Source organism: Rhineura floridana, chromosome 1 (genome assembly GCF_030035675.1).
Source record: "Rhineura floridana isolate rRhiFlo1 chromosome 1, rRhiFlo1.hap2, whole genome shotgun sequence".
Classification (NCBI taxonomy): domain Eukaryota; kingdom Metazoa; phylum Chordata; class Lepidosauria; order Squamata; family Rhineuridae; genus Rhineura; species Rhineura floridana.
In genome coordinates, this window is record NC_084480.1 from 175,772,309 (window position 1) to 175,786,883 (window position 14,575).

General features: G+C 43.0%; 1 protein-coding gene across 7 annotated transcripts in view; it reads left to right on the plus strand.

The window, feature by feature from the left end:
- The first annotated feature begins 365 nt into the window (after nt 1-365).
- ECSCR (endothelial cell surface expressed chemotaxis and apoptosis regulator) overlaps nt 366-14,575 on the plus strand; it is a 37,893-nt gene continuing 23,683 nt past the window's right edge. For 4 of the 7 annotated variants that reach the window (XR_009758213.1, XM_061587304.1, XM_061587344.1 and 1 more), the window contains exons 1-2: nt 2,309-2,472; nt 2,564-2,748. Coding sequence is in view for 6 of the 7 variants with exons in the window: in XM_061587304.1 (XP_061443288.1) it covers nt 2,607-2,748 (142 nt within the window). In the remaining variant the exon portion in view is untranslated. Of the gene's footprint in view, nt 498-2,308; nt 2,473-2,563; nt 2,749-14,575 lie in introns of those variants that run through there. The other 3 variants (XM_061587319.1, XM_061587352.1, XM_061587327.1) reach the window with 2 other exon arrangements.

The following is a 14,575-nucleotide window of genomic DNA, read 5'->3' on the forward strand; positions in this document are numbered from 1 at the left end:
CATTACATTTCTAAAAAGATTTTGACAGAAGACACTGATTTCCCAGCAACCAGCAGCCAGATAAGATTTGCCTGCCAGTAAAAAAAAAAAAAAAGCCCCCACTCACACACCTAGTAAAAGAAATTATGTTCTTGTTAAGGGGGTATTCCTAAACTTCTAGGTACATAAAACTCCTGAGGATAGGAAACCACCCATTCTCCTGTGAAGGGGATTTCCATTTTTCAGGAGGTGGCAGCTCCCAAACAAGGAATAAGAACTGTCTATGGCTGAGGGAGGAGATAAGGTGATGATATGAATAGGTAAAATTTCACTCAAGGTTCAAAGAACACTAAAGGCTCAGCTAGCCCTAATGGGGTGGAAGACACTTCAATAAATGCAACTGGAGAATTTCTCATTATGAGAATGCAGGGATCTCATGTTCCCCAGCCCTTCCCTGCACCAGGGGTTGGTTAAGAGCTGTGTACAAATAAGGACAATGGTTTCCTGTCCCACTGCAGGTAAGGGGTCTCTCTCTCTCTCTCTCTCTCTCTCTCTCTCTCTCTCTCTCTCTCTCTCTGGTTTCCTGTCCCACTGCAGGTAAGGGGTCTCTGTCTGTCTGTCTCTCTCTCTGGTTTCCTGTCCCACTGCAGGTAAGGGGTCTCTCTCTCTCTCTCTCTCTCTCTCTCTCTCTCTCTCTCTCTCTCTCTCTCTCTGGTTTCCTGTCCCACTGCAGGTAAGGGGTCTCTCTCTCTCTCTCTCGGTCTCTCTCTCTCTCTGGTTTCCTGTCCCACTGCAGGTAAGGGGTCTCTCTCTCCCTCTGTCTGTGCGCGACACCGCCCCATCGGTGACGATGATGGGCGGTGTCAGCGATCAGAGGTGCTGGGGGGATGGGCAGCATCAGCGATCGGAGGTGCAGGGGGGATGGGAGGAGGCGGCAATTGGCAGCGGCGGGGGGGATGGGTGGCGGTAGCAATCGACAACAGTGGGGGGATGGGCGGGGGCGGCAATGGGGGCCAGCAGGACACGCAAGGGGGACGACAGGAGGTGTGGGGAGCACGAGGGGGGTGATGAGCGGGGGGGCGGCAGGACACACGGGAGGCACACACTCACACACACACACCATCATCACTTACCTCCACAGCTCTTCACCTGCATTCTGCTGCTGCCTTCTCCTCCACCGTCCATTTTTTTCTCTCCAGAGCTCCACGATTCCCTGCCTCTTCACCTCCTCCCTCGTGCCTCCTAACACAGAGCACGAGGGAAGAGAGAGGCTGCGCAAAAGCTCAGTGTGAGGCACATGTCTTGTGTCCACCAGTCACAGGAGCTGAAGACATGTGGTTGATCTCACCCCCAAGTAACGTCCAAACGTAACGCTGGAAACATTAAAATGGTGGTTGAAAAGTAGGGAAATTACTAGTCGTTCTATTACTTACAAAATGTAATGGAATTACCCATTCGTTAGTTAGAAAAGTAATAAATTACAAGTAACTCGTTATTTTTAACGAGTTACTTCCGAGCTCTGAAAACAACGATAGCCAACCTTCTTGGGGTTCGGGACACATTTCGATTTTTGAAAGAGTGCCATGGGCACCATTCACACAATGGCCACTGGAAGTTGTAGCCTAACACAAAATGGCTGCCATGGGAGGGGATGGCTTAACACAAAATGGCTGCTACAAGGCCAGATGAACTAGAAGATGAACTAGAAATCATTCAGAGTTCTCCAAAATGAACTTAACTGGTGTTCAATTCACAGGCAGTTATAGGAAATACTTTCAAGTATAGTTCAGAGATTTTTGACCTAATTCAGTGAATTTTGTTCAGCTGAACCAGTTCATTCCAAGCACTGCAAATGGTGGGCAGAGAGACTAACAGCATATTGTTGAGTAACCTGCTTCAGAGTCATTCTATCCATGTAGTCTTTAATTCATATATATTTATATACAGTATATATAGCATGAACCAATGGAGAGCTTTGAGGACTGGCCAGGGAAAGGAATGGGCTTTGCCTAATGCAACCACTGTGAATAGAACTATATTGCTGCAGGAGTACCAGACTTCCAACTCTATTAGTCCATCTTCCAAAATAGGGACTCTCAATCAAGTTAAATATTGTTGTGTGCTTTGTTACTATTTTCATTCCCCATAAAGTTCTCATGTCTAAAGTGCAGAGTCTCTTGAAAACAACAGTGCTGAAATTTCTTTTGTGTTCAGTAAATTCTGTCTCATATCCTCTGAAACTATAATGGGCAAGAAAAGAATTCCACAGCGTCAGTACCCTTGTTGATTCAGCCTGCTTCCTTCTATTATTTAACAGGAAGCTCTTGGACAATCAACGCATGTAGACAAACCTCTCTCCTGGTTTTTAATCCCCTCTCTCCCCGATTACAGAATGGACAGAGTTGCGGGGCTCTGAGGAGTGACATGTGGAAGACACAATGATAGCTTTAAAAACTCTGCTGTTTTTCTGGATATGTGACTGTGTTCTTCAAGGTAAGATACTTTGTTGCACAATCTATGTACATCTACTGAGAAGAAGGTTCCAATGGGGGCTACTCCCTAGTAATTATGTTTTTGATTGCAGCCTTAATTATGGCAACAGCTCAGCTTTGGAGTTTACGCTTTGCATGCCTATGTTTCAGTCCTTGGCATCTGCAGTTAAAATCTTCTCAGACAGTAGGGCTGCAAAAGATGTCTTTCTGCCTGAGACCCCGAAAGAGCTGCTTCCAGTGGGAGTGGACGGTGCTATGCTAGATGAATCTGTGTTCTGTAAGTATAAGGCAGCTTTATAAATTTATCATGAAACAAACTAAAGCAGGTCTTACTCAGTATTCATGAAGAACTGGTTCCTTCCTTTGGGCAAAAGAGGTGCAGAGCTTTTGACACATCTGGCTGTTAAAAACTGCAGTCCAAAAACCTGTTACTGTTGTATTGTGCAATGAACAGATTTTGGAGCGTAGAGATTACATATTCACTATGACCTTTTATACACAAATGATACTTTTTGCAGCAAAGGAGAGGCTTTTTCACCGAAAGGACAATGCTGCATGTTTAATTATTTGTAGAAGAAAAACTGATGGAGCTGCTAATTGAAACAAAAGCTGAATGAATATATGATATGAAAAACAACAACCTTCTGCACCATTTTTTGTTAAGTTTAAAGTATACTGAATGTAAATGGGATACATACACGACTAAAGTCAGGATGTTTTGGCAACTATAGACTGCATTCACACTGTACATTTATTCCACCATTATTCCACTTTAAACAGTCATGGCTTTCCCCAAAGAATCCTGGGAAGTGTAGTTCATGAAGGGTGCTGAGAGGTGTAAGGAGACGCCAATTCCCCTTGCAGACCTGCAGTTCCTGGAGATTCCTGGAAAAAGGACTGATAGTTAAACCACTCAAGGAATTGTAGCTATCTGACGGAAAATAGAGGCCTCCTAACAACTGTCAGCACCCTTCACAAACTGCACTTCCCAGGATTCTTGGGGAAAGCCATGACTGTTTAAAGCGGAACAATAGTGGAATAAATGTGTGGTGTGAATGGTGGTGGTTAAAACACATACTGGCAGAGAACAGACTCTGACATGTGCAACTTTTGTAGGGAATTGTCCCCAAAATCTAAATCAGGTTTTTTAACATAACTTCTGAAAATACCACTTACCCTTTACTGAATCTTTTACAACTCTACACTATCCGTTTTGAGGTGAGGCAATTGAAACACAGTATTCCAAGTATGGCTGCACTATAGATAGTGCCACACTGGGCTTCTTCCTACTGGGAGGAAGGACAGGATATAAATCAAATAAATAAATAATAGATTTGTAGTATTATGATAATGACATTTTAATTTTCAGTCCCTTTCCAAATGATCCCTGGCATGGAATTCCTTTCCCCCCCACCTCTCTCTCTCTCTCTCTCTCTCACACACACACACACACTTTTTTTCATTTGATATCTGAAGTGAAGTGAATGCTTTCTAAAGAGAGGAATTTAAAATATGATGTGTGGGAATACCAGCAGCAATAAATACCACACAGCAGTGAGAGAACCGTGACAGAGCTCAGAAGAGATTGCAAGACCACTCGCCTCTGTCTCTGCAACGAGGAGAGATCTACTTCTTTAAACGGTGAAATATGAGACTGCTGGGCTAGGAACCCAGCCGCCACTTCTGGGTAGAGTGGTATTTCCCCGCAACCTCGCACCTGAGGATGGTGTGATGTTGCCAGCTGGATGGCCCAAGGGGATCATCTCTTTTACCATCTCTTTAGGGAGGACTTGGAGCAAAGGCCACCCTTTTCCCCCTGTTTTGGAATACTAATTGCTTGCCATTTTTTAAAAAAAATAAAAATCATGGGTCCTCAGTAACAGTTATGTTGTCAGGATTTGTCTTTCATGATTTGTCGCTATTATTGGGGGTTTCAGCAGAGACCTATTGGGGTGAGAGGAGAGGAATGTGTGGGGTAGAGACAGATGTGGCGCTGAGAAGAGGATACCAGAACAGGGAAAGGGAGACATATACAATCCCTTTGTTTGTTTCCTGCCTTTCCTCCAAGGAGCTCAAGATGGTATATACATGGTATTTTCCCACATATTGTTTGTGAGATGTGTTGTGAGGTATTTTACCCTCACAACAACTCTGGGAAGTAATGACTGGCCCAAGCTCACCCAATAAGCTTCATGACTGAGTGGGGATTTAAATCTAGATGTTCCTAGTCCTCATTTGACACTGCTACACCACACTGGTTCTGACTGCCATGCCAGAAGCCCTTAAGATATTGCACATTAATGTCAAGTTATACACACACACATACATGTCATCTTGGATTCCATGATGAAAGGCAGGGTATAAGTGTATGAAAATCAATAAATAAAATATGAAGACACCTGCCATTAAGGATTTAATACTGTATAAGCTAGCTGGTCTGGCATATGTTACCAAGACATTGGTAGCCACAGTGAATGGAGTGGTGGTAATCTGTCTTGGTTATAGCCGTTCATGTTCTCAGTTGAGCACTAAGCCAGGTTCAAAGGGTGGGGGTTGTCATAATGCACAGGGCAAAGCTGAGGAATCTGTGATCCTTCAGATGTTGTTGGACTCCAACTCTCACCAACCCAGCCAGCATGACATAGGAATATAATAGGAAGCTGCCTTCTACTGAGTCAGGCCATTGGTCCATCTAGCCCAGTATTGTCTACACTGACTGGCAGCAGCTCTCCAGGATTTCAGGCAGTGAGTCCTTCTCAGTCCTACCTGAAGATGCTGGGGATTGAACTTGAGACCTTCTGCATGCAAGGCAGATGCACTACCACTGAGCTGCAGCCCTTCCCCAAATGATCAATGATCAGAGATGATAGCGCAACATGTGGAGGGCCACAGGTTCTCCATCCCTGTGATCTATAGGGATTCCACCTTGTTCATTACTTATCCAATTGAGTAATCACCTAGTTTCAAAAATAAATGTTGGACTCTTGAAACAGAATAGGGATTCTATTGATGTCCCATCCACCCCAGTAATGAAGAATTACCTCAGCAAAGCAAGTGAAGGTGGTCTCGATGTGTGTGTGTGTATTACCCCAGACTGGTTGGGGGAATTCAATATCCATGCCAACATCTCCTTATATAGTGTATTCAGGATTTCATGGGTGCCATGGCAACCATGGGCCTGTCTGAAATTATAATTTGGCTCCGCACATTTGGGTGGGCATTCTCTTGATCTGGTGTTCAGCGTGTGTCAGGAGAATTGTGATATGGGGTTGTGGCTCCTTTACAATACATAGAGGAAGAACACCAGTTAAGATCATTCATTCCCAGAAATAAGTATATTGCTGATTATTTGGGGGAGGTGGTGACATGAGAGCAAAACTTTTCTCCCAAAATCGTTCCACAGCAACTGCTATTCAGAGGCATGCCAACTCTGATCCTGGAGGTAGTATAAAGTCACCATGACTAGTAGCTATTGATAGCATTATCCTCCATGAATTTGTCTAATCCCCTTTTAAAGGCATTCAGTTTGGCCATTGCTACATCTAGTGGGAGTGAATGTCATCGTTTAACTATGGGCTTTGTGAGGAAGTACTTCCTTTTGTCTGTCCTAAATCTTCCAGTATGCAACTTCACTGGATGACTCTGCATTCTAGTAGTGCATGGGAGAAAAACTTCTACCTTCTTTCTCCACACTGTGCATAATTACTTGCCTTTTCCCCAACTAAGAAGCCACCAATGCTACAATCTTTCGTTGCAGGGACTTGCTCCAGTCCATTGATCAGTTTGCTTGTCGCCTGTACCTTTGTCAGCTCTTCAGTATGGTAGGGCCCTGCTTTACGGCGTTCCGCTTTATGGTGCTTCGTTCATGCGGCTGTTTTCAATTAGGGAAAGGTCCCGCTCTTACAGCGCTTGTTCCGCTAATACGGTGGGGTTTTTTTTCTGTAGCGTGCCATTTTTATGTCATTTTGACGTCATTTTCGCGCGATGCGGCCCATTATAGTCTATGGGGCCCCACTTTATAGCGATTTCCGCTTTACAGCGGGGGCCTGGTCCCTAACCCGCCGTATTAGCGGGGCCCTGCTGTATCCTTTATTGAGATGTGATGACCAGAACTGTACACAATATTCCAAGTGTGGTCACAGTAGATTTCTATAAAGACACTGCAATACTGGCAGTTTTCTTTTCAGCCCCTAACATGGATTTGGCTTTTTTCATGGCTTCCACACACCAGACTAATATTTTCATTGAAGGGGACTGCAGTCCATGAAAGCTTATGCCATAATAAATTTGTTAGTAATTAAAATGCCATGTAGAGTCTTTCTTGTTTCTGCTACATCAAACTACCCCATCTACCCCTCTGGAAATCTGTATATCTGAGAAGGAGGCTTCCTGTTTTTATTAGGACAATTAAAGTCCTGCCAACAGTAAAAAGGCAACATTTGGAGGGCATCTTCACACATAGAGGCAAAAAGCAAGGCTGCTGCCTTTCTCTACTTCTTTGGGTCACAAGAGAACACCATATAAAGGAAAATCTAATTGATTGATGGAGAAAGCTTACAGGGGTACATGTAGGTTTTCTCTAACAGAGGAACATCTGGGGGTTTCCATCAGAAAAACAAAGGGTAGAAAGGCTTAACGCTGTGAGGGTATTGATCCAAACTGCAACCCAGAGCTCATTGAAAATAGGGATTTTACTGTTGTGTAAAATCCATATTTTCCTGATTGAAATTGTCCCCTGGCAGTCCAAATTGATTGCTTTGCAGTTTGCACATTCTTCATACATGGATTCAACAAATTCCCCATCCATACTTGTAGGCGTGCCCTTTTTTATTTTGCTCTTTTGCTGTTTGCCTGCCTCTGACTCTGTCTCCCCTCCTTCTGTGAATCGACAAAGTATGCTTGGCTTGTTTACAAATGCTCCCTCCCTTCCCAGCACAGAACTGACCATCACACACATCAGCAAAAATGGGGAGGGGCAGAGATGAGAGAAACCAGGAGGGAGTCCCATTCCCTTCCCTACTGTGCCTGTGAAAGCACCACAACATCAGATCCAAAGCATACATTTGAAGCTTCTGGAACCCATTCACTTTTATTTTGGTTGATGCCATTCACTTTCTGAGAATCTGCCTCTTCTGATGCTATCTCCTGCATCTCCCCTTTTATTATTTTTCAGCCTCTGAGATACTGCTTGCTTCTCATCTCATCATATTTTGGCTCAGATAACAGAAGAGGAAGGGGGATGGATGAAGGAAGGGGAGCCAATGGGAACCAAGCAGAAGAAGGAGATGGAGTTAGAATACTCACATAGGAAACAGTGAGGCTACACAGTCAGGGGTCTCTCTCTAGCAACAATTTGTAATTGCTTTTTCTCTCCTTTTTGGAATATTCCTGGTATGAGATAGGGTTGCTCAGTCTCCAGTTTTTGCCCAGAGACTCCAGTTTTTGGGGGTCCTCTCTGGATCTCTGGGTGAGTCATCCTAATCTCTGGACTCTTAGCTTTCATTAAAAAAAATTAAGTTCCTAGGTGGTCTGGTTCAAGCAATATACACCAAAATGACAGCTGCCCACCCCGCAACTTCTGTAAATACTGGCTGCTCTAATCCCCACCCTTTCAGGTTTTTAGCCAATAAGTGAAGTCAGGGTTGTGATTGACAAGGGATTTATTGACTTTCAAGCAACAGCTAAAACCCATTGCAAGTTCTGAAAATAGCTTCCTTTTCCTGCTTGTCTACATATCAGGAATTCAGTAGCAGCATCAAGAGTATTTTCGCTGTACAGAGATCTAGAACAGAAGAACACAGCAGGATCTTGGCAGGCATGCACAATAAACAATTTCAGTTATGATTATAATACAAGTGCACATGCAGGTTTTTTAATTTCTTGCAAAAAATAGCATATTATACATTTTATCTTTCAAATCATTTTTGAACAGAAAATTTAAAAACTGTATATGCTGCAGCTTATGATGCGATTACAATGTGTTATCCTTTTCTAATTATAAGGAGTCAAACGAGTTTAAATTTTCCTGGGCTATGGAAGAGGGCAGTTTATTTGTCTGATTCATAGCCTGTTTTGAAAAATTTCCCAATATGAAGCTTTAATCCTATACCCACTTTTCTGGGAGTAACGCTGCAATGCTAATCACACACAGCGGAGAGTAAACCCCATTGAATTCAGTAGGACTTACTTTTGAGTAGACATGTTTGGATTGTGCTGTAAATCAATGGGACTTTTGAGTTAACATAGCAAAGGATTGTGATGTCAGTCTTTCTCTCCCCCTCCAATCCTTTTTTAAAAGCAGTTCAGCAGGGTTTACTTGATGTCACTGCTTTTATTTGGTAGGAAACTAATACTGATTTTTTAAAAAAGTTCTGCAATGACCATCTGGTTTTGACAATAAACTATTATACGGAGTGTCTTTTTACATCTCCAGTGTGTATGTTTATGGAATCTTTCCAACAACCCTGTGAGGTAGGGTTGGAAACCAAGGCACCTCATATCAAGAAATAAATCCATTTAAAATCCAAAAACCATAAAACAAGTATAAGACACTTACAAAACAGCTTAAAGTGGCATGATTCTGAATTTTGGGTTGGGTGAGTGAAGTTCCTGATCACTTGTGGCTGCAGTGCTGTGCATGCTTCCCTGTTTGAGTAAGCCCCATTGAATACATTGGGACTTGCTTCTGAGTAAACATGCATAGGATTGCACTGTAAATATCTTTACAGGTTGTGTAAATAATAAACATATTTGACAGTCATACTAGAGCTTGGAAAAGTTACTTTTTTGAACTACAACTCCCATCAGCCCCAGCCAGCATGGCCACTGGATTGGGCTGATGGGAGTTGTAGTTCAAAAAAGTAACTTTTCCAAGCTCTGATACTTATATAAATATTTCTTCATACTATGTCTCAATATGTATCTGATTTCACACTATTGTTGTACATTATTATATCCTCTACATTTTAAGTGTGCCCTTCTTCCTTGAGGTGGTTATGGCCCCCCTCTGTTGTTTTCACCCTAAGGGGCAGATTTAGCTGAGAGATGGTGAGTAGCCAAAGTAAATTGTATAGCTGATTTCCATTTAAAAAATTAATTAAAATGGTTTATATGCAGATAAAATGCATGAAGTAATGCAGATCCACATAATACATTTAAAGCACATCCAACTTGCATTTAAAGCACCTGACGTCCCCGAAAGAATCCTGGGAAGTGTAGTTTTCACCTCACAGTTATAGTTCCCACCACCCTTAACAAACTACAATTCCCATAATTCTGTGGTGGGATTCATGTGCTTCCAATGTATGTTGAATGTGTTTTAAATGCATAGTGTGGATCTGCCCTAAGTATGTTGTGCATTCAGTAGTGTATTGAAAAGAACAATTTTAAAAGATACTTCTTGAAATAGGGGAAGGGCTGTAGCTCAGTGGTAGGGCACATGCTTTGCATGCAAAGGTCCAAAATCCAATCTCTGGAAAAGACCATTGTCAGGAATCCTGGAGAGCCAATGCTAGTCCATGTCATCAGTACTCAGGTAGATGGTACCAAATGACCAGTGCTGATATAAGGCAGCTTTCTTTGTTCCTAAAAGAGGAAAGAGACCTAAGGACCACAGTGACTCTGACATTTTTTAAAGTATTTTACTTGCAACAATTATATGCCGCTTTATTATTAAAAAAACTCTCAAACCGGTTTACAGAGGGAATGAAATTATTGGCAAAACCACTAAAAGAACAGGTATTTATAAAAAATCAAAATAATAAAACTAATAATGAGTATATAAACAGATAAAAACACAGTAGCTTCTACGTGCCTGGGTAGGCTTGCCTAAACAAAAATGTTTTTAGCAGGTGAGAAAATGAGTACAATGATGACACCTACCTAACAATAGGCAGGGAGTTCCAAAGTGTAGGTGCTGCCACACTAAAGGATCGATTTCTTACACAAGCAGAACAAGTACTATGTGGCACTTGTAACATGGAAAGCACACCTTGAACTTGACCTGGTAGCAAATCGACAACCAGTGCAGATTTCAGAGCAGAGGCATAATGTGCTGACAGGGTCTCACTCATGTCAGCAATCATGCTGCAGCATTCTGCACTAACTGCAGACCCCAGATCAGGTTGTGCTGCATGGAGATTTCTGTGATATTGGTTGACTGGCTGCCAGGATTTATTTATTAGTCTCCCATCTGGCTGGCTGTCCAGCCACTCTGGGCGACATACAAAATAAAAACATACAAACACATAAAAACATTAAAAATCTCAACAATAATAATGAAACCTAACCCACCCCAAAAGCCTGCCTGAAGAGCCAGGACTTCAAGGCCCGGTGGAAGCTCATCATAGAGGGGGCATGGTGGAGATCATTTGGGAGGGAATTCCACAAAGTGGGGGCCACAATTGAAAAAGCCCTCTCCCTAGTCCTCACCAGTCTAGCTGTTTTAACTGGTGGGATAGAGAGAAGGCCTTTTGAGGCTGATCTTGTTGAGCGGCATCCCTGATGATGTTGGAGGTGCTCCTTCAGATAGACTGGGCCAAAACCGTATAGAGTTTTAAAGGTCAGAACCAACACCTTGAATTGGGCCTGGAAAACAACCAGTAATCAGTGCAACTCCTTCAGCACTGGAGTGATATGATCTTGCCGGCGGCTGCCTTTAATCAGGCAAGCCGCCGCATTCTGTACCAGTTGCAGCTTCCGGACCGTTTTCAAGGGTAACCCCACGTAGAGCGCATTACAGTAGTCTAGGCGAGAGGAGACCAGGGCCTGTACCACAGATGGGAGCAGATGGTTGGGAAGGTAGGGGCGCAGCCTCCATATCAGATGGAGTTGATACAGCGCCTCGGCTCACAGCCGAGACCTGAGTCTCCATGGACAGCTGGGAGTCAAGAATGACCCCCCAGGCTGCAGACCTGGTCTTTCAGGGGCAATTGTATCCCATTGAGCACCAGGTCAACATCCCCCAACTTTCCATTGTCTCCCACAAACAGTACCTCGGTTTTGTCAGGGTTCATCTTCAGCTTATTTCTTCCCATCCAGTTTTGGTTAGGAACCCTGACTGGTTGTGGGATCCTGAGTTTTCTGCCTAACTCATAGGAATCTTGTGGTTGGTATAGTATTGCATTTAAGAAATCATCACTGTCTTTTCTTCTTCTATTTCTAGAAATTGCATTTCATTTACCTCTGATCTCACTTCCTTACATCAATAGAAGCACATGGTTCCATGCACTCAGCTCAACCCCCTTAAACCTACTAATGATTCACCTTGTTGTTTGCCTGATGGTTTGTTTCACGCCCAATAGTGATAAAAGAGAATTCACTTAACTCTTACTCATTTCTCAAACTTCTCTCTGCAGTGAACTGTCAAGTTTGCAAAGAAGTTTGGAGCAGCCACATTAAAAGGCCTAGAGTTCTATGGGGCTTAGTCCCTTAGTAAATGTATTTAGAACTGAAGCCTTCAGGGGCATCCATCTTTACTCCTGAGCGCTCCCATCTAACATCTCCACAACTCTAGGCTCCCTTCTTCCTTCTTGTGAGTGGCCTGGCCTGAGGGCACTTAAACCCTTCTTGCAAGTAGGCTAGATTATATGTTCCCTATGCAGGCTCCCTAAGCAGTTGAGAAGGAATGATTCTGTCACTTCAGCTGAACCTGGGAACAACCTCATTTAATTATGATTTCTATCTTAATTTCCAATCAGATAAAATTTATTGTTTGAGTGGTATGCTCCAAGCAACTGTGGTTGATGCTTAATGTATCAAATCTCAGGGTTTGGGATGCTTCTAACCTAGTATGAGAAAGTGTGTATTCAGAGAGGGGGAAAGTGTGGGAAGGCAGTGATTGGAGGAGAACATCATATGGGCAAGGGTTAATGGAGACACAAAGGGCTTACAATACAGATTATAAGGAAGTACGGATGAGCCACCAATTTCCACTGCAGCATTTTTTTAAAAAAATTAAAAAGCCAGGAAATCAGATCTGTTTTTGTCCTCCTAAGTGATCTTAGTTGACAATTATGCAGTTTAACATTTTGCACAGTAGGAATGCAGTGCTATAAATTGCTCAAAAATTTTATTTTCCTTTCCATGAGAAGGAATCCTTGTATTATATTAAAAATTTCTTATAGAGTTACCAGCTGTCCAGCTTCCGGCCAGAGACTCTGGCTTTTCAGAGTGCTCTCTGGATCTCTGGCCAGATCACCCCTATGTCCCTTGATCTCTGGGGTTTGGGGGGGTTTTTTGGACTCTTGCCCAACCGTGCATGCATGTTGTACCTTCCAGCCACACATACACCAAATCCCCCCCCGGGCTTTCGCCTTCATGGCTGTTTCCTCCAGTACCTCCTTACTTTGCTTCAGTGGGGACGGTGGGGGGAAAGGCACCAACCGCCCAACAGTCTCTGTCCCTCTGTTTTGCGTGTGCATGCATCCACATGCATGCGCAGTCGCACAACCTGCCCTGGAGCACAGAGAGGGCCTTGTGGCAGGAGAATCCACCAAGCAGAGGATGGCATAGAACAACAGAAAATGCAGGTCATGCCAGGGTATCTGTGGGGGGAAATTCAGCGGAGCCCCCCCTTTCCCCCCAGAAGGTCTTGCTAAGAGACACTACAGAGCAAGCAACAGAGTAACCAGTAAAAAAATAAAAGTCTGTGCCAGCTTTTTCTGAAAGCTTGTCTTTAACAACAGTTTTTAAAAAATACCACTTAGTCTCCCTGCGCCCTCTTTTTTAGAGACTGACCCTTCGTAATTGGATGGAGCGATTGCAATCACACTTTAAAGTGATTATTGCAGATGAGCCTGTCAACAGGAAGAGAGCTTATCACGTTAGCAGCAGTAATAGAGACCACAAATCCCATATATGGCTGAGGAGTTAGATAATAATCCGAGTGTTGACAACAGCTTGGGAAATGTGGTCCTGGACCTGAGTGTTGCCCTCCCTCCCACTCCCTGCCCAGCCAAAGGAAGCCTGTTAATTCCTTTTTAAAAAGCGTATTTCAATATGCTGTCCTTTTCCCACCAGCCTCCAGGGAAAGGAACATGCATTTACTGTGATGCTTTTTGTTGTTGTTAATGTGCCTTCAAGTTGATTACGACTTATGGCGACCCTATGAATCAGCAACCTCCAACCGCATCTGTCATGAACCACCCTGATCAGATCTTGTAAGTTCAGGTCTGTGGCTTCCTTTATGGAATCTATCCATCTCTTGTTTGGCCTTCCTCCTTTTCTACTCCCTTCTGTTTTTCCCAGCATTATGGTATTTTCGAGTGAATCAGGTCTTCTCATTATGTGTTCAAAGTATGATAACCTCAGTTTCATCATTTTACTTCTAGTGACAGTTCTGGTTTAATTTGTTCTAACACCCAATTATTTGTATTTTTTCGCAGTCCATGGTATGCGCAAAGCTCTCCTCCAACACCCCGTTTCAAATGAGTTGATTTTTCTCTTATCCACTTTTTTCACTGTCCAACTTTCACATCCATACATAGAGATCGGGAATACCATGGTCTGAATGATCCTGACTTTAGTGTTCAGTGATCCATCTTTGCATTTGAGGACCTTTTCTAGTTCTCTCATTGCTGCCCTCCCTAGTCCTAACCTTCTTCTGATTTCTTGACTATTGTCTCCATTTTGGTTAATGACTGTGCTGAGGTATTGATAATCCTTGACAAGTTCAATGTCTTCATTGTCAACTTTAAAGTTATATAAATCTTCTGTTGTCATTACTTTAGTCTTTTTGATGTTCAGCTGTAGTCCTGCTTTTGTGCTTTCTTTTATAACTTTCATCAGCATTCGTTTCAAATCATTATTGGTTTCTGCTAGTAGTATGATATCGTCTGTATATCTTAAATTATTGATATTTCTCCCTCCAATTTTCACACCTCCTTCATCTTGGTCCAATCCCGCTTTCCTTATGATATGTTCTGTGTATAGATTAAATAGGGAAAGTGATAAAATACACCCCTGTCTCACACCCTTTCCGACTGGGAAGCAATCGGTTTCTCCATATTATGTCCTTATAATAGCCTCATGTCCAAAGTATAGGTTGCGCATCAGGACAATCAGATGCTGTGGCACCCATATTTCTTTTGCCACATTCCATAGTT